General features: G+C 49.1%; 7 protein-coding genes across 7 annotated transcripts; 4 read left to right on the top strand and 3 right to left on the bottom strand.

The window, feature by feature from the left end:
- Positions 1-1,287: 1,287 nt before the first annotated feature.
- EPUS_04039 (uncharacterized protein) lies at positions 1,288-2,409 on the top strand (the record flags this gene model as incomplete). Its single annotated transcript, XM_007806901.1, has 2 exons — positions 1,288-1,379; positions 1,434-2,409. 2 exons carry the CDS (start codon positions 1,288-1,290, stop codon positions 2,407-2,409), a joined length of 1,068 nt encoding a protein of 355 aa, XP_007805092.1.
- A 759-nt stretch (positions 2,410-3,168) lies between these two features.
- On the top strand, positions 3,169-6,181 carry EPUS_04038 (uncharacterized protein; the record flags this gene model as incomplete). The annotated part of the gene is made up of 3 exons (XM_007806900.1): positions 3,169-3,385; positions 3,442-6,037; positions 6,097-6,181. The coding sequence occupies 3 exons, from the start codon at positions 3,169-3,171 to the stop codon at positions 6,179-6,181; spliced, it is 2,898 nt and encodes a 965-aa protein (XP_007805091.1).
- Positions 6,182-7,371: 1,190 nt separating this feature from the next.
- EPUS_04037 (uncharacterized protein) lies at positions 7,372-7,949 on the bottom strand (the record flags this gene model as incomplete). The annotated part of the gene is made up of 2 exons (XM_007806899.1): positions 7,372-7,639; positions 7,825-7,949. 2 exons carry the CDS (start codon positions 7,947-7,949, stop codon positions 7,372-7,374), a joined length of 393 nt encoding a protein of 130 aa, XP_007805090.1.
- A 726-nt stretch (positions 7,950-8,675) lies between these two features.
- EPUS_04036 (uncharacterized protein) lies at positions 8,676-10,141 on the bottom strand (the record flags this gene model as incomplete). Its single annotated transcript, XM_007806898.1, has 3 exons — positions 8,676-9,701; positions 9,767-10,012; positions 10,067-10,141. 3 exons carry the CDS (start codon positions 10,139-10,141, stop codon positions 8,676-8,678), a joined length of 1,347 nt encoding a protein of 448 aa, XP_007805089.1.
- Positions 10,142-10,768: 627 nt separating this feature from the next.
- Positions 10,769-15,865, bottom strand: EPUS_04035 (uncharacterized protein; the record flags this gene model as incomplete). Its single annotated transcript, XM_007806897.1, has 12 exons — positions 10,769-10,983; positions 11,065-11,088; positions 11,156-11,171; positions 11,547-11,731; positions 11,782-11,930; positions 11,980-14,170; positions 14,215-14,346; positions 14,397-14,463; positions 14,514-14,648; positions 14,692-15,633; positions 15,684-15,723; positions 15,774-15,865. The coding sequence occupies 12 exons, from the start codon at positions 15,863-15,865 to the stop codon at positions 10,769-10,771; spliced, it is 4,188 nt and encodes a 1,395-aa protein (XP_007805088.1).
- A 578-nt stretch (positions 15,866-16,443) lies between these two features.
- On the top strand, positions 16,444-17,945 carry EPUS_04034 (uncharacterized protein; the record flags this gene model as incomplete). Its single annotated transcript, XM_007806896.1, has 5 exons — positions 16,444-16,490; positions 16,622-16,701; positions 16,763-17,473; positions 17,522-17,844; positions 17,895-17,945. 5 exons carry the CDS (start codon positions 16,444-16,446, stop codon positions 17,943-17,945), a joined length of 1,212 nt encoding a protein of 403 aa, XP_007805087.1.
- Positions 17,946-18,979: 1,034 nt separating this feature from the next.
- On the top strand, positions 18,980-23,908 carry EPUS_04033 (uncharacterized protein; the record flags this gene model as incomplete). The annotated part of the gene is made up of 5 exons (XM_007806895.1): positions 18,980-19,114; positions 19,170-19,302; positions 19,355-19,544; positions 19,594-23,738; positions 23,793-23,908. 5 exons carry the CDS (start codon positions 18,980-18,982, stop codon positions 23,906-23,908), a joined length of 4,719 nt encoding a protein of 1,572 aa, XP_007805086.1.
- Between the last annotated feature and the right edge of the window lie 751 nt (positions 23,909-24,659).

Below are 24,659 nucleotides of genomic sequence, written 5' to 3'. Positions count from 1 at the left end.
ACAGAAGATCGAATCTAACAAACGTGTAAATGCCCTAAAATCTCCTCTGAAAATCAACGTATCCTTGACCCTGTATTTAAGGGCTTACCCTTTAAGGATCTCTTTATTCCAAAGGCTATTAATGACTATAACTATTATATAAAGGGGGTAGATTAAGCTGATTAGTTACGAGCAGCGTTTACTTGCTATTATAAGCAAAGTTATCATACGCAGATGCCCTTGATCTACTTCCTTAGTGACGTTGCTCGCGTTAATGCGTATTTGCTATAGCTATGGAGCTCTCTAACGCACATAGCAAACGCACAGCATACGCACAATAGCCATAGAGAGTTCATAAAGGCTCTCTCCTCTCAATTACTCTATTCGAATAATAAAACCAAGGAGAAGGAGGATTCACAATCTCTACCAACTATAGTACTTCAAAGACACCACAAACCCATACAAAAGAAGTCCGGCGGACAGTGTCAATGGGGAAAGCTTCATCCGCCAGGCTGTACACGTAAAAGGGCACCCAAACGCGCATTTGGAACAGATACTACACGCTCAGCCAATAATGGCATTTCTACGGCTATTTTAGGAGGCTCACACACTCATTATGAGTGCTCAAAGTGCCAGTTTTGGCTCTGTATCGAAGGAGAGTGCTGGGCACAATATCATCACTCAATTGGAGTCAATTGCTAGATAATACGGCCTCAACTGGCCCAAATAGGGTGTTTATTGACATTTTGAGCCTCCCCGCAGTGATCGACAGCGCTAATTGGCACATTCTACACCCCTGTTCAGGTACGGAGGGGATAGGGCACGACTCTGTAAACCACTTGTTAATTGATGGAATCTGCCTATACCTCCACAATTTTCAATTAATTCATCCCAAGGCAGCTTTCGAGCACTTTGATGGTTACATTGACGAGATGGATGACTGTAGGGAGCGGCATTAAGTCACTTGGAAGGCACTGAGTCACTGAGGAGGCAATGAGTCACTAAGGAGGCACTGAGTCACTGGAGAGGCTTTTGCATGCACAGCCTTGCCGATCGGCCTGCTGCAGCCAGGATAGCGACTGAACAATCCAATGCACTTTGCACGGTATGTGAAATACTACGTACATTGAGAGCAAGAAAATTGATATTAAATAGACCTTCAGGACTCAACAAATACCATAATTTCAATTGAGCTCATCATTGCGCCATTCACATCCCATTATCCCCAGGTGTATATCATTCATGTTGGGAGGATCGTCGAGTAGTACTACAAGCCACACAACAGGCAATTCATCTAGCTTAGACGCCATGTCGTCCAAAAAGGTCTTTCCATGCAACACTTGCGACCTTGTTTTCGAAAACTCTCAGGCTCAACGAACGCACATGCGAGAGCCGTGGCAGTAAGAATCTGGCGAACAACACCCACTGAAAATGAATGGCTCACCAGTTGATAGTGTCTATAACCTCAAACGTCGAATGGCATCTTTGCCGCCAATTTCAGCAGATAGTTATGCCGAGAACGTGGCAACGAGTCTTGTTTCGAACAAGCAAGAATCATTAGATGCTGCGCCTTCCTCAGCAGTGGTGAAGCCCTCGCCTGAAGAGGAACACGCGGAAGAGAGTGACGAGTTTGAAGATCCCATCGGTGAAAAGGCTCAGATCAACTGCTGTCTATTTTGTACCATGGATTTAGACAGCCTGGAAACCAACCTTGAGCACATGTCCTTGCAGCACGGCCTTTACATTCCTGAGATTGAGCATCTCTCAAGTCTCGAGACAATCGTCGGGTATCTCCGTACTGTTATTACCGAGTACAAAGAATGCTTATACTGTGGAATGATCAAGCAGTCTACAGAAGGTATTCGGCGGCACATGCTTGACAAGGGTCATTGCATGATCAACTTGGACCGCGAACCGGAGCTTCTCGAATTCTGGGACTTCTCCGATAGCGATGAACATGACACTGACGACGAAGAGGCGCCAAAATCACGGGCTCGAAAGACTGATACGACGGCATCCAAAGACTTGTCGGAAGGCGAATACACACTTCCTTCTGGGAAAGTTGTCGAATCCAAGAGCAAGGCTCGAGAAGCCCGCCTTTTCGCTCGTCGAACTGCCTCGGCCACCAAAGAGACTTCCAGCCGAACGATTACCGAGGGTACAATCGACAACACCGACCAGAATTCTTTGGCCTATCCGGCTGAATCACTTATAAGAACCCAAGGAGGAACTCGGGATCGTGCACTCGCCGTGCGAGACGCACTGGGGCTAGTTGGCGTCTCTGAGCAGCAGATGCGGAGTCTTGTCACGGTTCAGAGAAAGATGCAAAGGCAGCAGGCGATCGTGCGAGCGTCGGCGAGCTGGGCAGGAGATAAGGGCGGAATTCATCAAAGGCACTACAAGGTAAAGATGAATTTACGCGATGGCTGAACCGTAACACGTCATTGCATTTCCTTCGCCACGCACTCTGTGGCAAAAGAGATGCATGGATGTAATCATTATATCTTTACGGAGTATTTGATTGCACATACCCGACCAGCGTGCTTAGTTCGTGTATAGCAATACTTGCTCGTGCTAACACAATCCCAAACATCTCGACGAAGACTGCGCCGATTGACAGGAACTAGTTCTGCATACTCGCAATTGGTCTGGAAATACTCTTTGTCTCAAAGAGGGAAAAAGTAAATATAAAATTGAATTAAATTAAAATCGGACAAGCAGCGACTATCCCTCATTCCATTCAAAGACTTATTCGGTGAAATGCCCTCTCTTTTGACACGACGCAATGGTATGAAACACCTTCATGGGCACCTCCAGTCTTTGGTGTTACCTAGCGTCTTCGGTGGCCAGTGGTTTGGTGTCTATCTTCGAAAGTGGGATACTCTCTGTGTGTAACAGTTTGCAGAGAGGGCACAGAAAGCAAGTTGTCCGATCTAACTAAGGGGCAGCGTGCGTAGATATACGTACAAATTACGGAGGAGTACGGAGCAGAAGCAAAATTGCATCAGAGATTGACCAATCAAAACGCAGGGATCACACTTAGAATACCTGGCCAATGAGCGCTCATACGGCCTGACAGGTATCACACCAGGCTACCGGCAAGCTCGGTTTTCGAGCTACGATCAATTATGGGTGACCATTAAATATACTCGAACTGGATGATGTCGTGACTGGTCACGGCAGCGCGTTATGGCGCTAAATATCTCCAGTGGATATGCTCCGCCGAGTAACCTTCAAGATGCGTCAGACGCAGGTCTTCCCATCTTCAATGTTGAGCGAGTTCAGCTCCAGTTCAATATTGCTGCCGATTTTGTGGCAGCCCAGGTCGCAAATAATGTCCTGATACTGGCACTGGCCACTGGCAGGATATTGCGGATCGATCTGGACAATCCCGCCGACATAGACGGTACGACAGCCTTCCCTGCAGACGATCGTCATGTTCGAAATTAATTCTTGTCGCAGATGTTGACCTACCCAAAAAGCCAGCAGAGGTCGGACTTATACGGCGAATGTTCTTGGATCCCTCCGCATCTCACCTGATTATCACCACCACCCTGGGAGAGAATTACTACCTGCACACGCAATCACGTCAGCCCAAGCCTCTCTTTAAATTGAGAGGAGTATCAATCGAATGCGTGGCTTGGAATCCCTCTCTTCCTTCAGCGTCTACTCGAGAAATTCTGATTGGGGCGACGGACGGTAACATTTACGAGATCTACATTGAGCAGTCATCAGAGTTTTTCCGAAGAGAAGGAGGATATACGACTCAAGTTTGGAGGGTGCCAGATGGCGCGGTTACTGGTATCTGGACAGATACGATCCCTGGCCAATCCGATCTCCGTAGGATACTTGTAGCCTCACATAACAGGCTCTTGCATTTTCTAGGAAAGACAGGAGGTCGTGGTCGCGAAGGTTCGAGTTCAATATATACAGACCTGTTCCGGAACGAAGCTCCTGTTGCTCATGATACATCTGGTGCATCTGTCAGTGCACCTTCGGTCCTAGCTATAACACCTGAGTCCCACAAATCAGATGGCAATCAGCAGGATGAGCAGGGTTTTGCCTGGCTCTATTCCCAGGGCATTTTCTATGGCAATCTGTCAACCTCCCCAGCAAGTCCAGCTGTTGCAAACAAGATCTTCAACGAAGCCAAATTTGTCCCGAGGTCGAAATTTCCAGAGACGGTTTCCGCTAGAGGAGGTCGTAAGCTGATACAAGATCCAATCACTTCAATGGCTTTAACGCAGTGGCACATTCTCGTCCTGGTTGAAGGCCACATCGTTGCCGTCAATCGCCTTGACGGAAGCACAGTTTGTGATCAGGTTGTCCTTGAACCAGGTCAAACCACATTAGGACTCGTTGCAGACCAGAAGAAAAATACCTTCTGGCTCTTCACTAGCCAAGAAATTTTCGAGGTAGTCGCAAATGATGAAGACCGAGACATATGGAAGATTATGCTCAAGCAGCAGCGCTACGATGAAGCACTGAAATTTGCAAAAGACGCTTTTCAAAAGGATGCGGTGGCGACAGCCTCCGGAGATCATCTTTCTAGCAAGGGACAATATCTTGAGGCGGCTGGTATCTGGGGGAAAAGTAGTAAAGCTTTCGAGGAGGTCTGTTTGAGCCTAATTGACAGCGGCCAGGAAGATGCACTACGGAAGTATTTGATAACCAAGCTTGGGACGTACAAAAAGAGCTCAACGATGCAACGGACCATGATGGCAACGTGGCTAATCCAGATATTTATGGGAAAGCTCAATGCTTTAGATGATATGGTAGCCACAAAAGCTGAATTGCTAGAAAACACTGACGCCAAAGGAGCCAAAGAGCAATTGCAACGCACAATGCGAGAGTACCAAGACTTTGTGTCCAAGTATAAATCCGATCTTGATGCCAAAACCGTCTACGAAGTTGTTGGCAGCCATGATCGAGAAGAAGAATTGCTCTTTTTCGCCAATACTATCAACGACTACAACTTCGTTTTGTCCTACTGGGTTCAGCGAGAGAAATGGACAGAAGCACTTACCGTGCTTAACAAGCAGACGGATCCGGAGACGTTCTACAAGTATGGCAGCGTGCTGATGATCCATGTGCCTGGTGGGTTGGTCGAGATCTTAATGCGTCGAAATTCTATCGATCCACCAAGACTAATACCAGCGCTTCTCAGTTACAATGAGAAGGCCGATGGACCCTTAAATCAGAACCAAGCAGTTCGATACCTCCAGTTTGTCATCAACAATTATGCGGAAGTGCCTGCTGAAATCCACAATACTCTTATCTCAATAATGGCATCTCACCCCTCACCCTCGGAAGGTGTCCTTCTATCGTATCTCGAGTCACAGCCAGTACCTCCACCATATGATGCGGACTTTGCATTGCGGTTGTGCATTCAGCACAACAGAATACAGTCTTGCGTCCATATCTATAGTTCCATGGGCCAGTATTTGCAAGCCGTGGAACTAGCCCTTCAGCACGACGATACTGATCTCGCTGCTATCGTTGCAGACCGACCAGAAGGCAATGACAAGCTTCGAAAGAGATTGTGGCTTTTAGTTGCGCAAAAGAAGATCCAGCAAGATGCCGGCATCAAATCGGCAATTGAGTTTCTCAAACGCTGCGATCTTCTCAAGATTGAAGATCTCATTCCGTTCTTCCCCGATTTTGTCGTTATCGACGATTTTAAGGAGGAGATTTGCACCGCGCTTGAAAACTACTCGCGGCATATCGATGACCTCAAGCAGGAAATGGACATGTCAGCACACACCGCAGAGCAAATTCAGGCTGAAATTCAAGCTCTTGATTTGCGGTACGCGATTGTTGAGCCGGGTGAGAAATGCTGGATATGCAGTCTTCCGGTGCTGAGTCGGCAGTTCTTTGTCTTTCCTTGTCAACATGCTTTTCACAGTGACTGTTTGGGAAAGAAAGTGCTTGAGAGTTCTAGGTTGGGAAAGAAGAAGTATATCAAAGATCTGCAAAATGAAGTCAGCCGAGGATTGAGTACGGGAGTGAAGAGAGAGAATATGATCAAGGAGCTTGACAGTCTGGTTGCTGAACAATGGTAGGTTTCAACAATTCGTCTTGGGGGTGAGAAGAGATGAGCTGACATGGGTGTGGTAGTGTTCTTTGTGGTGATTACGGCATCAAGCAAATCGACGAACCTTTCATCCATGATGCAGATGACAGAGACGAATGGTCCATCTGAAACTCGGGTGTTGGCTAATAACATTCATTTTAAGGACTGGCCATCAATGTCATGTGCTATGCCGCATCGATTTCATCAAGCGCAGCAACACAGTATTCCGAGCAACGCATAAACCCTAGCTCCTGACATAGAGAATATCTTTCTGAACTTGAGTGGCATACTATATCACCAAGCCATAAGGCACAGCCAGCGCATTTCGCCTCCAGCTTCCATGGTCAGCATTAACCCGCATTACAATGTCATCTGCAGTACGAAGAGCGAGCTCCTGACGAAGTCGTGATGATAGAGGTGCCTGAGACAACTCGGCCATCTCGAGATAATCTTACACCCTCTACCATGATTTGAATGAAGGACAAGAACGCCTACCGCAGCTAGCCATCAGTGACGCAACTGAAGCGACGGGAGCGGCAGATTGCTAGCAAACAAGGAACCCAGGGGCCCGTGGGAAGGAGGTGATCCTCATCGATGGAATGCGCGTTACAGGGAGGAGAAGCTTCACGGTGCCCCCGAGCAACGAGGAACGTCATGACCGAAGAAGTTTATCCCCACCGGTTCTCGATCTACTGGGGTCCATCCATCTCGAAAAGCTAATAGCTGAAGAATCGACATACCAGCGCTATCCTCCCAGCGGGCGGGAGAGGGAAAGGAGAGTCAAGTCGAGTTTCATCTGACTACACACATGCATTCCCAGCCAGGAGCAAGAAACCACAGAAACGCCCATAACTAGGCAGATGCCGAGAATACAAATCGTAACACATTAAATCTAACTGGCTTCTATACCGTAGTAATCCCAATCGATCCCCAATGCATTATCCTGATAACCAATTCTCTTCTATCCCTATCCACATGCACATCCATACACATGCAATAATCGTCAATGCAAAGGGGCAACTCCGTCCCGGTTCCAGCGCAGATAAGTCTATAGTGCTGCGCCATGAACCCACCCAACGATGGCCGCCTCCCACTCCGCCTCGACCCCAAATCGCGAAGGAGCTGCAGGAAAAAAACAGGCGTGAGGATCGACCGTGCTGCACCAGTGAGTGGGGTAGTGATAATCGTTGTAGTGACCACAACCCTCGATCCCTTCCCTCCCACCGTTGCAGCATGCGTTTTCGTTTCCACCTTCAGCCCCGCAACACGCGGCACCCTAATTTCCCTCTCTCCCTAAGTTAGCCTCGCCTAGTTAGTACTTATCGCATCTCCTTCGCTCCGGCCAAACCCTGTCGAGATTGTTCCTCCTTAGCGGCCTCAGTCTTCGAGTCGGCGATACTATTCTCCTCCCCCTCTCCCCCTCCTCCATCTCGACCCTTTTGACTTTGTATCTGTCCTTGTCCCTGCGCCTGCGCTCGAGTCTCAGCTTCAGCTTGGCCTTGAGCTTGAGCTTGAGCTTGAGCTTGACCGTTCGTCTGGATCTGCCTGCCCACCGTCTTGGCGAAGAGGGATTGCGGTTTTCCCGAGCTGCAAAAAGAACAAGAAAAAAAATCAACCAAAATCCATCTGTCAGCGTGGGAGGGCGGGGAGGTTTTGGGGTAGGGTTTTGGAGAAGAGGCCTCGGAGTGGGCGGTGGGGGGCACTTGGCGAGAGGAGGGGAGGAAAGGTAGAGCTTGGGACTTGGGGACCTGGGGACTTGTTGGGGGACTTACGCGAATCTCTTGCCCTTCATCTCGGAGAGTTTCTTGGTGGTCGGCGACATGATGGTGTCGGAGGGGGAGATGTAGGATTGTGGTTGCGCTTGTGCTTGGCACTGTTTGTCTTCTGGGTGGGTCATATTGCGGGCCTGGGTGGGGTTGAATGGGTGAGGTGGGTAAGGTTATCGTATACTCGGCTCGGGGCGCGAGCGTGATCGAGTAAAGTAGTTGTTGCTGATGTCGATACTCCGTCGACTGGGAGAGCTGTACTCTCTCTCTCGCTCTCTCGCTCTCACTCGATCGCACTGAGTTTCGTTTTGCGGCTGCTCAATCCAACTCCGAATCCCCTGGAGAGCAGGAACGAATTTGAAAATGCGACCGTGGTTGTGCCTGTGATTGATTGTGATTGCTGAAAGCTGAGAAGGGTGGATCAGTCTCCCTTTATGGTGACTGTGAATGCCGCCGGCAATAAGCGGCAGAGACACAAGGGCTGTCGTTGGTGCTCAATTGCTGTGGTGGGTCACTAGCTTCAATTTGTCACTTGCAAGTCGTTGAGGAGACGGAGATATGTACACATTCTTCCGCTTTGAGCCATTGCGAGGGGCAACTGGGGATGTTGTGCCAAGACTGTTTAGATGGGGATATCGCCCCGGAATGTGCCCTACCTCTGCCTCTGTATGAATCTGGACTGTTGCGAGAGTTGCGGCTCACAGCTCATGATCCTAATGGTATCATATTCCTATTTTCATTGGCTCGCTGGAAGTTCGTAGCGGGTCATGGCGCTGAGCTGATACTTTCATTATCATCCAAATGTGTCCCAATACAACTTGAAAGGCAGCACCGCCAGAACGGAAATCATGCACCTATTACAAATGACTCTTCAACTTCTTCACCCCCATCCTCTCGAGAATCCTATCCGCTTCCGCTCTCTGCCACTCCAGCCTTTTGATCACCTCGTCCCTTCTGTCGTTGTTCTCCCTTTTCGCCATTTGCTGCAAGTGCACCTCGTCCGGCCCGTCCGCAATCCTCAAGGTTCGGATCTGTGCCCACATGTTCGCCAATGGTGTGTCTTGACATACACCCATACCACCATAAGCCTGCACTGCCCGATCGATCACCGCCAATGCCATACTCGGCACCAAGACCTTTGCTTCAGCGATCTCTTTGAGTGCAGCCTTTGCATTCGCGCCGTCGATCTTGATGGCGGCGTTCAGGACGACTAATCTTGCAGCATCGATTTCAAGTCGAGACCTTGCAATCCATTCCAGCAGTACGCCATGTGAAGACAGCGCTTGTCCAAATGTTTTTTTCCTCTCGTCATTGATTCGCGCGATTAACCATTCCAGCGCCAGCTCCGCAGCACCGATTGTTCGCATAGCGTGGTGAATCCGTCCTGGCCCTAATCTTCCTTGAATGATCTCGAACCCTCTGCCCTCACCTAGTACCATGGCGTCTGAATCTTTGACTCGCACATCCTTGAAGCTGATATGCCCGTGCCCATGCGGCGCATCATCGTATCCGTAAACCTGTAACATCCTGTGGATCGTAATCCCTTTCGCATCTGCCGGAACAAGAACAACGGACTGCTGTCTGTACGGATTCTTTTCGTGTGGCGACGACTTGCCCATCACGATGTAGACTTTGCATCTATGATCCCCAACTCCCGACGACCACCATTTGGACCCATTCATAACCCATTCATCACCATCTCTTCGCATGGTAAGCTGTATATTCGTTGCGTCTGAAGAGGCGACATCCGGCTCCGTCATCAGGAAGGCCGAGCGAATCTCGCCGTTCAGAAGCGGAGTAAGCCATTTCTGCTTTTGCGCCGAGGAGCCATATTTAGCAAGAACCTCCATGTTGCCTGTATCTGGCGCGGAGCAGTTGGTTGCCTAGCAATGCGCACACAAATCAGTACTATTCTCGCCTCCATCACCAATGCGGCGGAGAAGTATACCTCACTAGCGACCCTGCTCTTCCCCAAATACTCCGCCATGAGCCCATACTCTAAATTACTGAACCCTGCACCTTCCTTAAAATGGTTCCTAGGCACAAACATGTTCCAGAGTCCAAGCTTCTTCGCTCGTTCTTTAAGGTCGTCGATGATCGATGGGTGGCCTTTCCAGCGTTGCTCACCTTCGCCGAGCTGGGCGTGGAAGACTGTGTCGGAGGGTATACATTCTTGCGCCACGAATTTCTCTACCTACAACAAAGCTGGTGAGCTGTTATTCTCACGGCGTTCGTGGTGCTTCTGTACCAGGTCTAATGTCTTCTTCGCCTTTTCCGAGACGAAGGGGAGCGCAATGGGGGGAATGGCGTCGGATGCGGGCATGGTGAGGGACAGTAGAGGGTTTGAAACCGGAGGATAATGTTTATGCTGTTCCGGGTTGATAGATGATAGAATGGAAAAGCACGACGAAAAGACGGGGTTCAATGGCTGGAGGGATGGGTAGGTAGAACTACATATTTTCAGGACGAGTTCCTCTCGACGTCGACGTTCGAGTGGATCAATGTCCAGCCAAGTGTGGGGTTAAGCCGAGGCTCCTACAGTAACTATCTAGCTTGCTGCATGGTAATTAGGAATGGTTGGTTGGTACTCCGTAATACTGCGTAAATATTGTTGTCCTTGTCTATTTAAGACGTCATGACATTTAATTCCTCTGCCTCCATGAATGGGTATTCATAGAGGTGTATGATAGATGGCTCTAGCACAGCTGCGCGGTCGAAGCTCCTCATAGCATTCTCCAAGCACAAAGAAGGCAGATTCATGAAAATTGTTGCGGAATGATGGAGTTAGTACCAATGAACAAGCTTTTCTTGAAGCACTACTTACGTAGTATTCTCCAGAGGATTTGTTTTGGTGCTAACATACCTGCTATAGGCCGATTGGCTCATGTTGCTCTGGTGCCCCTTTCCCGCCCTTGGTAGACAGCGGAATCTCCTAGACCCTCCTGCGAACTTACCCCTCAAGCTCGTCCAGCAAATGAATTCTGGCCTCTTCCAACCACTCCTCGACCTCGGCACTCAGACCTTGAGGGACCTCGACGGCTCTCTGGGTGCCATCATGCTGAACGTAGCTAGCATAGGCGGGCTCACTGCAGGTGGAATCAACATCCTCCATGCGAAGGTCCGCCTTCTTGCCCCTGGCGCCCACTTCCCATTTCACAGAATTTACTGTGGGAGTGGTACAAGAGCCCAAAGCTCGTCGTCAGCCACGAATTTACATGTAGACGGCCTGATACTCGCAGAACGGACACTGCTCATGTCCGTCAATGCCGACTGGTACATTCAGCTAGTGAGACACGTCATAGCTGCATTTCGCGACCAAAAGTGCAGCGGTTCATACCATCAGCAGAACCAGTCTGTCAGGATCTCGATCAGCTTTCTAGCGACTCGGAACCCACGCAAATGATCCTAGAAGTCTCATCGATGGGTTGGTTATTCGTGAAGTCCCGGGGAGTACAGAAGCACTTGAAAGGATAAATATTGTGGAGCCGAGGTTGCGAACACCCAACAGATTGCGAGATTGGGTGGCCCAGTCATTAAGGATATATCAACTAAATGTGCTTATCGCAGCCCGGCTGTGCCGGATGAAGACGTCTTACTATACAACCGGACTCCAAGGGAATTCTATTCTAATCCATCATTTCTTCTAGTATGACTTTGTACCTTTTTCTTTTCTTTTGGTGTGAGGCCCAAAGTATTGTCTTCAGTCGTCCAATATACTTAGCCATTACTGGGAAGATACGTCGTTCTGCGACATAGGCAACAGCAAAGCCAAAGGCAGCGAGCACCAACAGAACTAATTTGAAATCGAGAGACATTTCTGTCAGATCCATGAAATTCGATAACCATTCGGCAGGGTCAAGTAGCATATACAACGACATAAGCAAGGTCACAACAATAGTGACGACGAAGGGAACTAATGTTCATCAGCATTTTCGATAATAGGTTCCAACCATGGTGACATACCATTGGCGGTCATCGACTGTCTGAATGGTGCACCAACACTGAGAACGACCCCGGAAAGAATATACTGGTAGCAGGAGACAAGAAAGAGAGCTGTATCTTGTGAGTTGTCGACGCTCGGGTGGTCAACGCCTTTCTCTGGAGGCTTGTACCTGTGGAGGAATCAGAGCTGCACCGCTGTCACAGATATAGGAGGCTTACCATGGTTGTTTCTGGACCAGATCAAAGGCAACAGCTTGAACCATGATACAGAGAACAATTTGCCCAAGGAGAGAGGTCAGAATCTTGCGGGATACAAGGCTGGCGGTAGGCCGTTTGCGACTCAAAGTAGGATATGCTCCTGTCCATCCCATGAAAACCGCAATGGGAAGGATAAGGCAGAGATCGATGAAGAGAAATTGAAAATCGCCGAGATTTGAGGCAGATGCGTAAAGGAAGCTGACTGACGTGAATTGGATGGCCGAGTATAAGCTCATATATTTAAAACAGCAGAAGCTTGTTACCAAAGCTGCCCGGCCCTCTCGAATCAGCTCGGGCACGCAGGATATATCGAATACGCGGCTTGTGAATGGAGCGGCTACCGAGGCTTCCGCCTCCGAAAGTGAGACGCCTACGTCTGCTGCTTTGAGTGCACCACAATCATTGGCACCGTCGCCACAGAAGCCACAGCAATAGTCAATGCTCTGAAGCTTCTCTACAAGCTCATGTTTCTCATCAGGCGACATCCGAGCGAAAACCTGACCCTTTACGAGCATTCGTTGCATTATCTCCTGAGAGCCAAAGTCGATGATCCAGCGAAAGACATCGCCAGTGACTGCGAGCGAAAAATCGCGGAGACCAATGGTGTCGTACGGCGCAGAGGAGTCATATTCCGCTGGCGGTAACAGAGGCATCAACGTATTCTCGTCCAACTGATAGACTGAATTGTCCACACTCTCCCAGACAAGTCGTGCCCTGGGGTCGAGCCTGTCGCCTTCAACAAAATGTGGCACAAAACAATGCTCACTGCGGTCTATCAATTTACATTCCCTTGCAACGCTGATTGCGGTAAGGATATTGTCGCCAGTGCACATGACATTGCGAATGGCTGCTTCGTTCAGTTCCTCAATGACCTTGGTGGTAGCGTCCTTCAACTTGTTCTCAAACACGATGAAGCCAGTCAACTGAAGGCGCGATTCAGCTTCGGCTCGTTCCATCTTCTGAGTGCGGTCCGATGAAAGCTTCGACAAGTATTTAGAGGCGCAGGCAATCACACGAAATCCTCTATGGGTGTAGTAGCTGAGGAGATCGTCGTACTCTGATGGAATGCTTGAGGCCTGGCAAATGTCTTTCATCACTTCTGGCGCTCCCTTGACAAATATATGAGCGCCTGGGTCGCCCCGTTGTCGGACTATGACACTCGCTCTCCGTAAGTGAGCGGCAAATTCGAATGATCGAAGTATGCCAAGTTCTACTGGGAGAGGATTGTCGCTGTCTTGGGAGTCATCGAGGTCGTACTCCATTCCTGGAGGAGGACGAGCGATAGGGAGTGCGGAATGCAAACTTTCATCCTCTTGGACGAAGCCGTTTTGTTGCTGCTCACCCTCATCAAAAAACCATCCAGTGAACTCGAACATCTTCAGATCTAGAGGATCTCCGATGAGCTCTCCGTCAACGAGGCGTAAGGAATGACATGTCGCCATTGTATATAGAATATGCTTGTTGATGCGATAGTCAACCGTCGGATCACGCTCGTAGGAAGCTGCAGGCAGCACATCGGGGGCTTCGAGCAGGAGATCGCTAAACCTGATCTCTGGATGTTGAACGAGACGAACGCCGAGCACGTCCAAACCGTCCTGTGTCAGGGTCCCAGTTTTGTCAAAACAAACCACATCAAGCTTACCACTGATGTTGACCCTCTGTGGACTGATGCAGAAAATGTTCCGTTTTCGAAGTCGTGACAGAGCGAAATTTGTGCCAATGGTGAGAGTCGCGGGCAGGGCTGGTGGCACCACGATCGTGATCAGGTCTAAAGCGCGGATCAAGATAAATTTCCAGGCCATGTCTAATCGAACAAAGTTGATAAAGGAAGCAATGAAGCCAACTGCTGCGATGCAGGCCATTACAAATATATAGCGGAAGGAATCTTGGTAGAATTTGAAGCCGAAGGGCTTGGGAAATAGCATGGATCGGACGAGGGCTCCCTTTGTTGTATTGAACCCAGTTCTCACAACCATCGCAAGAGCAACAGCCTCATCGTCATCAACATCCTGCGGTCGTCTTGCCCGGATTATCTTGGTGCCACAGAAGAGAAAATGTCTGGCAAGAATTGGATGGATTGAAGCAGCGCTCGGATCCAACAGAGCGAGGGAGTTGTCTGTCACGGGGATCTTTGATACAGGTATCGACTCTCCTATAGGCACGTCAGCAGTGCAAGAGGTACCTCAAGCACATTACCTGTGAGCATGCTCTCATTTATGATGCAGTCACCTGCCAACAAAAGACTGTCTGCAGGAACCTGCGTCAATGATGGATCCGAAACCTCGTACACGTCGCCGGGAGCAAGGTCGCCAGAGACCACGGATCGCCCTATCCTTGTCAGAAGCATAGCACACGAGTAGGAGCGGATGCATTCGTACAAAAGCCGTTCCGCAACACGCGTACATCGCACTCAAATCGTGAAATCTCTCGGAGTCTTGTCATGGTCTAGGTCAAGTATCAACATCTCGAGTGTACATTCCACAAAACGAACTCACAGATCTGGTTTCAGCGATGGTGGTCGTAATGCTAAAGACGGAGATAACGAAGATCGCAGTGGCATAATAGTAGTACTCGTCCAACGACCAAAGTACCAAACTTGCAATTTGGAATACGTAGAAAGGGTGAAATGCCTGAAATCGTGAGCGCAATCAACCTTGAATCTCAAGGACTCACCTCATCCATCAGAAGTTGTGGAATTGACTTTTGCTTGATCTCCAGCACATTCTTCCCAAAGACTTGATCTCGAATATCTCTTTCATCAGAGTCTAGGCCTGCACGAAGTGCCTTGATGTCCGTCCACTGCGAATCGGTCCAGTGATTGTTCAAAATAAATTTGTCCTCGAGGGGATGAAACAACAGGCGCATGTAGCGATAGTCCAGTACCTTAAGAGTGTCTAGGATGGCGTCGTCATCATCATGATATCCATTCAGAATCTCTTTTGGCGGAAATCCAAAAACTGTGGAGAGAGGATGTCCATACTGCTCGGTCGATACTCGATGCACGGTGAACTCGCCCCATTGGTTCTGACCATTCTTAGCCCACGTATGCGCCTTCGGTCTACCTGTCCAGAAGCTCACCTCTATGACCACCCAAGAACATGCTTTCAAGGGAGCAGGTGACCCAACAATCTTGACGCGCCACCTCGGCATCCATCTAAACAGGAGATAGGCGAGTCCCAGTGTACAAACGCATATGGCCGTGTATGCAGCAAAACCCAGCATGCTTGTTCTGAAGCCAGCAATCACAATGGTCATGTCTTCGGTGACAATGTATAATTTCTGGCTGAAGCTCCCTCCTTCCTTAAGTGCTCGAGTATCACTTCGAGTCGAATCGGAACGCTTGAGTAATGGCTGATCTGCTGAAAAGCGCGACCTCTCCGAAGAGGACCTCTGTTTCCTACTGACATTGCCAGCTTCAAGGTCTCTATCGCCCATATCGTCAAGGATGTCATCCTCATCGCTGTTATCCGCCACAGCCTCTTCCTCTGGCCACTCTGGGGCTTCATTATCTTCCTGGAAATAGGTGAAGCTGGTAATAGAATCCGTGCGTCCACGTCGATGAGCAAAGCCGGTGATGCTGGTAGGTATGCTTTCTGACATTGGTCCGGCAAAGACCTGCCACTGGTCAGTGTCTTCAGTAGAGCCCAGCTTCGGAAGACAGTCACCTCATCTTGTGCCATCTCGACTTCTGAGACGAAGCTTGCACTGTGACTTTCTGTGAATTTTCGTTCAGGATAGCAGGGAATCTAGCATACTTGCTCATGGTGGAGTTGCGACGATACGTTCTCTGTGTGCCAGACAAGCTCCGCTTAAGCTGGCCAAAGCCAGGGCGTTCGGGGTTATCCATTGCTCAGTGTGCCCCAGAAGGCACCACACATGTGTTATAACATCGAATGCTGTGATTTGGAGGCACATGGAGGACCTGTCCTCGCTAATGTTGCTGGTGCTTGTCCCATGTAGAGGTAGGTCAAAAGATTAACAAGGTCACCTAGTTAGTTTGCAGAATTGGAGCTTATCCATATCTCCACGTGATTGGAAGCCAAGATTTGTCCGCCTTTGATCCTTGGCAGCGATCCCGCCATTCACTCATTGTGCAGGTTCACCATTAACTACCACGACTAATGTTGGCTGCTGCCCATTATAAAGTGTGATGTTCACAACGATCACCACCTTCTCCAGACTACAGTCACATTCAAAGGTGTGGTTGCTTATACTGCAGATCTGTCAAAAAATTACAAAGCTTGTTTCTTTCAACCAATCAACTCCTTGAAAGTCTACCGAATAGAAAGAAGTAATAATCCTCACCTAGATTGACTGCACTAGTCAGTCTTCTGCAAAAGTTCGCCGCCGCAGTCTATTCAACCCACACCGGTTTCTCCCTCTTAGTCAAAAAACTTTGAACCCCAACGCATTACCCTGGATACCATGTCTGAGCCCATCCGCAACAAAAAGCTGGACCTGTCCACGGCCCCGTAAGTGTCTATTCATCTGCCCCCCTCCAGCGTTTCTCCATTTCATAAATTTCTACAATAGGCGGACACCGTTAGCGGTTTCCAGGCATCTTTTCTGAGAACGAATCTAACATGACTTTCAATAATACAAGGACACCTCAGAATACTCCTGCCAACCAGGCTCCGATCTCCTCGCATGCTCAACAGCCAGGCGTGTCCAGCATTAAAGAAGGTACCTTCCTCCTAATTCATTCTCACGGGCGGAGGTGTACTGATTGCGAAATCACTTTTAGAGGATGTAGACCGCAACAATGCCGCCGCTATGCTGGCACAAAACCCCGCTCTTGTATCCATGATTCAGGGCAAGCTTGGAAGTCTTGTAGGCCGCTCCTCTGGCTATGTTGAGAGCCTCCCCGTACCTGTCCGACGCAGGGTCGCTGGACTCAAGGGCATTCAGAAAGAGCATGGCAAACTTGAAGCAGCTTTCCAGGAAGAGGTACTGCAGTTGGAGAAGAAATACTTTGCAAAATTCACGCCACTCTATCAGAAGCGCGCCGAGATCGTCAACGGAAACCTCGAGCCTAGTGAGGAAGAGGTCAACGCAGGCAAAGCTGAGCAGGAAGAGGCTGCTACCGCAGAGTCAGAGGCCCAGAATAAGTCCGAACCAAAAGAAGACATGAAAGGCATCCCAGAATTCTGGCTCACTGCCATGAAGAATCAGGTCTCGTTGGCTGAAATGATCAACGACCGTGATGAAGAGGCTCTTCGTCCCCTCTGTGACATCCGGATGGAGTATCTTGATCGTCCTGGCTTCAAACTTATCTTTGAGTTCGCCCCCAACGACTTTTTCACAAACAAGACTCTTTCAAAGACATACTACTACCGAGAGGAGAATGGTTTTGGCGGTGATTTCATCTACGACCATGCCGAAGGCGACAAGATCGACTGGAAGGCTGGTAAGGACGTGACCGTTCGAGTAGAAAGCAAGAAGCAACGCAATAAGAGTAAGTGGCATGATCTTGATGAACCAGATCATCACTAACATACTCCAGCCACGAAACAAACCCGAGTTGTCAAGAAAACCGTTCCTACCGAATCATTCTTCAATTTCTTCAACCCTCCCAAGGCACCTTCGGAGGATGAGAGTGTTGATAGTGAAGACGATATCGAGGAGCGCCTCGAGCTAGATTACACGATCGGAGAAGACATCAAGGAGAAACTTATCCCCCACGCTGTCAGCTGGTTTACTGGTGAGGCACTGCAGTTCGAGGAGCTCGACGAGGAGGATCTGGAAGATGGTGACTCTGAGGAGGATGATGACGAAGACGATGAAGAAGACGACTCGCATGACGATGAGGAAGAGTCTGCTGAAGAGGTATGCTCTACCTGTCTGCTGACTATCTTGCAAGTGTTAACAATTTGCAGGACGATGGTGCAAAGCCTAAGCAGGAAGCGGCCGAGTGCAAGCAAAGCTAGACGGTGTTTGTGCTTTGCTTGGAGATATTCTTCCCCTTCAGTAACGTGAGCCTGACTCAAAGCGTGATGTGTGGTGCCTCTACACTTGCTTCGAGCGCCTATTGATAGCATCGTCCTTGGTTCTGCTCATGGTTCGTCCGCTTTCACAGACACGGCAGCATGGTCGGTGTCCTCTGCCTTCCTTATGCTTCCTTTCTCACGGGTAGTTCCTCTTTCCCGAGTGGCGGTGTGCTCAGCTTTGGCGTCATGTTGAACGGAGTTCAACTTGTGCATAATTCAGCTTTACGCAATCTCGACCGTGGCAACAATAGGTTGAGAACCTCGCATGTGACAGTATTATTGCATGCAGTCCAATATCCAATATCCCACATTCCCCACATGAGTAACTGTGCTCCGAAGCCTATGATAGTTTCTCAGGCTGAAGACTGTAACTACGTCCAAGTGTTGGGGCCAACTGATAAGTCGGCTGGATGATGTCGACCGTGCTCAGAGAGGATAATCATGTTTGCAGCCAATAAAAGCCCACAACTTTGGTCCAACGAATAGCCTGGTCATGCATTATCTACCGATCAAGTGTTCTGTTCTGTCATTCTATGAGCCTGTACTTTCAATCTAGACTCGTGAGGTTGCATGTTCATAATTAGGGGCTTAGGAGGTGCTGAAGTTGATGCCGGTAGAGAGCAAATAAAGTTTCGCCAAGGTTCGTCACAGTACTAAGTAGTAGGTCAACCGCGCGCTCAGGGGCCATCAACCCTTTCTTAGCGTAGCTCGTCCGCTCTCTTCCCAAAAAAAACATAGAAAGTCAACGACCATTCCATTACCAGGCAATTGATTTGCCGAGTCTATTTTCCATTGCCAATGGGTGCCCGGTGATGGTTATGCACATCCCTCCCTATTCTCATATGCCCTGATCATTTCCCGCTGTGTACACAGCATTTCTCTCGCGTCTTCCTTCGATAGCGCAGACAGGACAACAGTGCCTCTTCGTCCTACATTTTCGCAACTTTGGGTTCCGCCTCTAAGGCTCCTGCAGTATGGCTCACAATTACGATGTCGGAACAAGAGCATGGCAGCCAGACCCTCAGGAGGGATGGATATCCTCCGAAGTGGTGGACAGGAAAGTGCAGGGTGGCCGGGTGACACTGCGCTTTATTTTGGCCAATGAAGAGGTAGACTACCTCCTGAAGTTATTCCCAGGAAGGACACTGAAAGTAATGGGTTCAGACAAAATCGATTGAGACAACAGAAGCCGCCCTTCAAGATGGTTCCGACCCCTCACTGCCGCCTTTGATGAATCCTACAATGTTAGAGGCAAGCGAAGATCTGACGAGTCTATCACATCTGAACGAGCCAGCAGGTGAGCCTCTGATCATCACTGCTGTGTCAATGGTGGTTGATTTGTATCGCAGTACTCCAAGCGATTAGGTTACGGTATGCCCAAAAGGAGATATACACATATTCCGGGATCGTCCTGATAGCCACCAATCCGTTTGCACGAGTGGACTCGTTATATGTACCACAGATGGTGCAAGTATATGCTGGCAAGCAGCGTGCCTCGCAGGCACCTCATTTATTCGCCATTGCTGAAGAGGCATATACGTCAGTTGCGGGAAGCCCTTTTCTGACCTTCTAACTGACTAGTCTTTAGTGACATGCTGCGAGATGCCAAAAATCAAACGGTGGTAGTGTCAGGAGAATCTGGAGCTGGGAAGACTGTAAGTGCCAAATATATCATGAGGTACTTCGCAACGCGAGGCACACCAGATCAGCCGGGGAAGCAATCCATTGGGCGAGCGGACACGATCAGTCAGACCGAAGAACAAATACTGGCTACGAATCCGGTAATGGAAGCATTTGGAAACGCGAAAACGACTCGAAACGACAACTCGTCACGTTTCGGCAAATATATTGAGATCATGTTTGACGAACGCACATCTATCATCGGAGCACGAATACGAACGTATCTTTTGGAACGGTCACGGCTTGTTTTTCAGCCATTAAAGGAACGAAACTATCATATCTTCTACCAGCTCATTGCAGGTGCCACAGATGAAGAGCGGGAAGATTTGGGACTTCTGCCTGTCGAGCAATTTGACTACCTGAATCAAGGCGGAGAGCCTTTAATCGATGGAGTAGATGATCAAGCGGATTTTGAAGCCACTAGGAAATCCTTATCAACAATTGGTGTCACAGGTGAGTTGCAGGCAGAGATTTTCCGGTTACTGGCTGCTCTATTACATCTTGGGAATGTGACGATTGCCACTACCCGGACAGAATCCTCCCTTTCATCATCCGAGCCATCCTTGGTTCGAGCTTGCGATATCCTTGGTATCAGTGCAGCGGATTTTGCGAAATGGACTGTGAAGAAGCAGCTGACCACTCGGGGCGAAAAGATCACGTCAAACCTTACTCCACAACAGGCCACGGTTGTTCGAGACTCGGTTGCCAAGTTCATTTATTCAAGCCTCTTCGACTGGCTCGTCGAGACGATTAATCAAGGACTTGCAACCGACGAAGTCCTACAAAACGTCAAATCATTTATCGGAGTGCTTGATATCTACGGATTTGAGCATTTCGCCAAGAATTCTTTCGAGCAATTCTGTATCAATTATGCAAATGAAAAATTGCAACAGGAATTCAATCAGCATGTTTTCAAGCTGGAGCAGGAGGAGTATATGCGAGAGCAAATCGACTGGACTTTCATCGACTTCTCGGACAACCAGCCCTGCATCGACCTCATCGAAGGGAAAATGGGGATCCTGATGCTTCTTGATGAAGAGTCACGATTACCAATGGGATCTGACGAACAATTTGTCACGAAGCTCCACCATAACTTCGCGGCAGACAAGCAGAAGTTCTATAGGAAGCCTCGCTTCGGCAAGTCTGCTTTCACTGTGTGCCATTATGCCATCGATGTGACATATGAGTCGGACGGTTTTATAGAAAAGAACAGAGATACTGTTCCGGATGAGCAGATGGATGTGCTACGAGCCTCGACAAATCCATTTGTCGTAGAAGTCCTTGAAGCCTCGTCTGCTGTGCGTGAGAAGGACTCTGCGGCTATTGCATCCAAAGCAGTTGGTGGTGGCCCGGGGCGACGTATTGGTGTGGCAGTCAACCGCAAGCCGACTTTGGGTGGCATCTTCAAGAGCTCTCTAATCGAGCTCATGAGTACCATTAACTCGACCGATGTGCATTACATTCGATGTATCAAACCGAATGAGGGAAAGGAATCATGGAAATTCGAAGGACCTATGGTTCTTAGCCAACTGAGGGCCTGTGGTGTTCTCGAGACTGTTCGAATAAGCTGCGCTGGTTATCCGACCAGATGGACGTACGAAGAATTTGCACTCCGGTACTACATGCTATGCCATTCTTCACAGTGGACATCCGAGATTCGGGAAATGTGCCATGCAATCTTGCGAAAAGCTCTTGGGGATATCAGCCACCAGGCGCAGGATAAGTATCAACTTGGTCTGACCAAAATCTTCTTTCGAGCTGGAATGCTTGCCTTCCTAGAAAATTTGCGAACAACTCGCCTCAGCGAATGTGCGATCATGATACAGAAGAACCTCAGAGCCAATTACTGCAGAAAGAGATACCTCGATGCTCGCGCTTCCATCCTGGCTTTGCAAGCTCTTTCGCGTGGTTTCGCTGCAAGGCTGAGAGCGGATGATGCGAGGCGCATCAAGTCGGCAACGACCATCCAGCGAGTATGGAGAGGTTCCAAGGAGCGGAAGACTTACCAAGCGATTCGCAACAATATCGTGCTCTTCGAATCGCTGGCCAGAGGCTATTTGCGCCGGCGGCAGATTATGGATACAAGATTGGGGAATGCTGCGACCGTTATACAACGAAGCTTTCGGACCTGGCGCTCTCTTCGAGCCTTCCGGCAATATCGTAAGAAGATTGTCATTATACAGAATCTTCACCGTGGAAGGAAAGCTCGCAAGCAGTATAAGTCTTTGCGAGAGGAAGCGCGAGATCTCAAGCAGATCTCCTACAAACTGGAAAACAAGGTTGTTGAGCTCACACAGTCTCTTGGTACACTGAAGCGCGAGAACAAATCCCTCATTGCCCAGCTGGAAAGCTACGAAGGTCAATTGAAATCGTTTAGAAGCCGTCAGAATGCACTCGAAGGCCGCTCACGAGAGTTGCAAGCCGAAGCAAATCAGGCTGGTATCACTGCAGCTCGATTGACGGCGCTCGAAGAGGAACATGCAAGGTTACAAGCCAGTCATGCGGAGCACATGGGTAACGCCAAACGACTTCAAGAAGAAGAGAAGACTCTGCGCGAGTCTCTTCACACAACGACGACTGAACTCGAGAGAGTTCGACAAATGAATTCGCAGCACGAGAATGAAAAGACGTCTTTGCGGCAACAGATTTCGGAATTGCAAGATCAACTCGAACTTGCCAGGCGAGCTGCTCCTGTCATGAACGGTGTCAATGGCGACTTCCAAAATGGCAACGTCCCGCCGCCGGTCAACGGACTGATCAATCTTGTCTCATCCAAAAAGCCGAAAAGGCGTAGTGCAGGCGCTACAGAGCGTGCTGAAATCGACCGTGACAGTGCAGCATACAATCCTCGACCAGTGTCAATGGCAATTCCCGATGCCTACTCCAAGAATCTGTCCAGTTCGGCCTTGATGCCAGGTCTGGAGTCAGTCGAGGTTGAACTGGAAAATCTCCTCGCTGCTGAAGAGGAGTTGAATGATGAGGTCACAATGGGACTGATCAAGAACCTGAAAATACCACTTCCTGGTAGCAATCCGCCACCTACAGACAAAGAGGTGCTTTTTCCAGCCTATCTCATCAATCTGGTCACCTCAGAGATGTGGAATAACGGATTCGTCAAGGAGTCGGAGCGCTTCTTAGCCAACGTCATGCAGTCCATTCAGCAAGAGGTTATGCAGCACGAAGGAGAAGAGGCAATCAATCCTGGCGCTTTCTGGCTCTCCAACGTGCATGAAATGTTGTCATTTGTGTTCCTTGCTGAGGATTGGTATGAAGCTCAGAAGACCGACAACTACGAATACGACAGACTCTTGGAAATAGTCAAACATGATCTTGAAAGCCTGGAATTCAACATCTACCATACATGGATGAAAGTGTTGAAGAAGAAACTGCAGAAGATGATCGTCCCCGCAATTATCGAATCTCAGTCTTTACCAGGCTTTGTCACGAATGAGAGCAACCGCTTTCTGGGGAAATTTATGCCCTCTAACAGCACGCCGGCGTACAGCATGGATAATCTGTTGGGCCTGCTGAACAACGTTTTCAAGGCTATGAAAGCTTATTACCTGGAAGACACGATCGTGACGCAGACTGTGACCGAGCTCTTGAGATTGGTAGGTGTCACGGCATTCAATGACCTGCTGATGCGACGGAACTTCCTCTCCTGGAAACGAGGCCTTCAAATCAATTACAACATCACCAGAATCGAGGAATGGTGCAAGAGTCATGACATGCCCGAAGGAACGCTGCAGTTGGAACACCTGATGCAGGCGACCAAACTGCTGCAGTTAAAGAAGGCCACCCTCAACGATATCGAGATCATTCAAGACATCTGCTGGATGCTATCGCCCAACCAGATTCAAAAATTGCTTAACCAATACCTCGTGGCAGACTACGAACAGCCCATCAATGGAGAAATCATGAAGGCGGTTGCCTCACGAGTGACTGAGAAGAGCGATGTGCTCCTTCTCGCCGCCGTCGACATGGAGGATAGTGGACCTTATGAGATTGCCGAACCTCGGGCCATTACGGCGTTGGAGACATACACGCCTTCATGTGAGTCGAATCATGTGTCATTTGCGGAAGTAATGCTGACCATCTCTCATGCAGGGCTCCAAACTCCACGCCTCAAACGGCTGGCCGAGATTGTCTCGGCACAGGCAATGGCGCAACAAGAAAAAGCAGAATATCTTGATGGTCCGAATGGTGATCTCGATGGCCTCTAATATCGATCCCACGTTGCAGATCTCCGCTCATTCCCTTCCTCTGTTGATATTTGATCAACCCCTTACTGCGGTAATCTAGCCGCTTATATATTTGTATTCTGAGCGAGCGTTTAATGGTCCAGACATATTTGAGTTGGACCGGCATTACCAGGCCAGATGGACAAAGGCGTTCTCAGATTGAAGCGACCATCCTCTTTTAGGTCTCCAAGATCGAAACTCTCTACTAGCATAGCATGGGGTGTCCTGTTACTGTTTTGATACACCCGATCAGAACGTTTGCTGGACTGGGAAGACATGTAACCTCCCGTTCATCGATAATGATACACTCCGGCTAGGAATAGACAGCCGAACATGAATTGGTTGTTTGGAGAACTGGAGAGTTGTCTTCTGAAGGATGTTGCTGCATATTATAAGTTGGTGTAATTCCACCACATGCACATGTAAAGTACGAGGTTGACCGTTCCTCCTCCTTAGCCAGACTGTTGTCAACATGGATTGATTCCCTGACCCTGATCAATGCACACATAGGTAAGGCCAACCTGAACCCTTCTCCTGGGAAATGGAAATAGTGCTCCGCGAGATAGGATGCCTTAAGGAGTATTTCAAGCACAGTTGTGGTTGTAGTCAAGACACAGCAACCCATCCTTCTCCCCTTCCCAACCCCATCCAGTTCTTTCCCGCTAAACCCTACGCCCCCTACGCCCCCTACGCCCCCTACGCAAAGCCCACTCCCCCACCCTTCTCTCTCTCC

Source organism: Endocarpon pusillum, assembly GCF_000464535.1.
Source record: "Endocarpon pusillum Z07020 unplaced genomic scaffold scaffold6331, whole genome shotgun sequence".
NCBI lineage: Eukaryota > Fungi > Ascomycota > Eurotiomycetes > Verrucariales > Verrucariaceae > Endocarpon > Endocarpon pusillum.
Note: the sequence above shows the minus strand (reverse complement) of the source record. Positions and strands in the feature narration are given on the sequence as shown.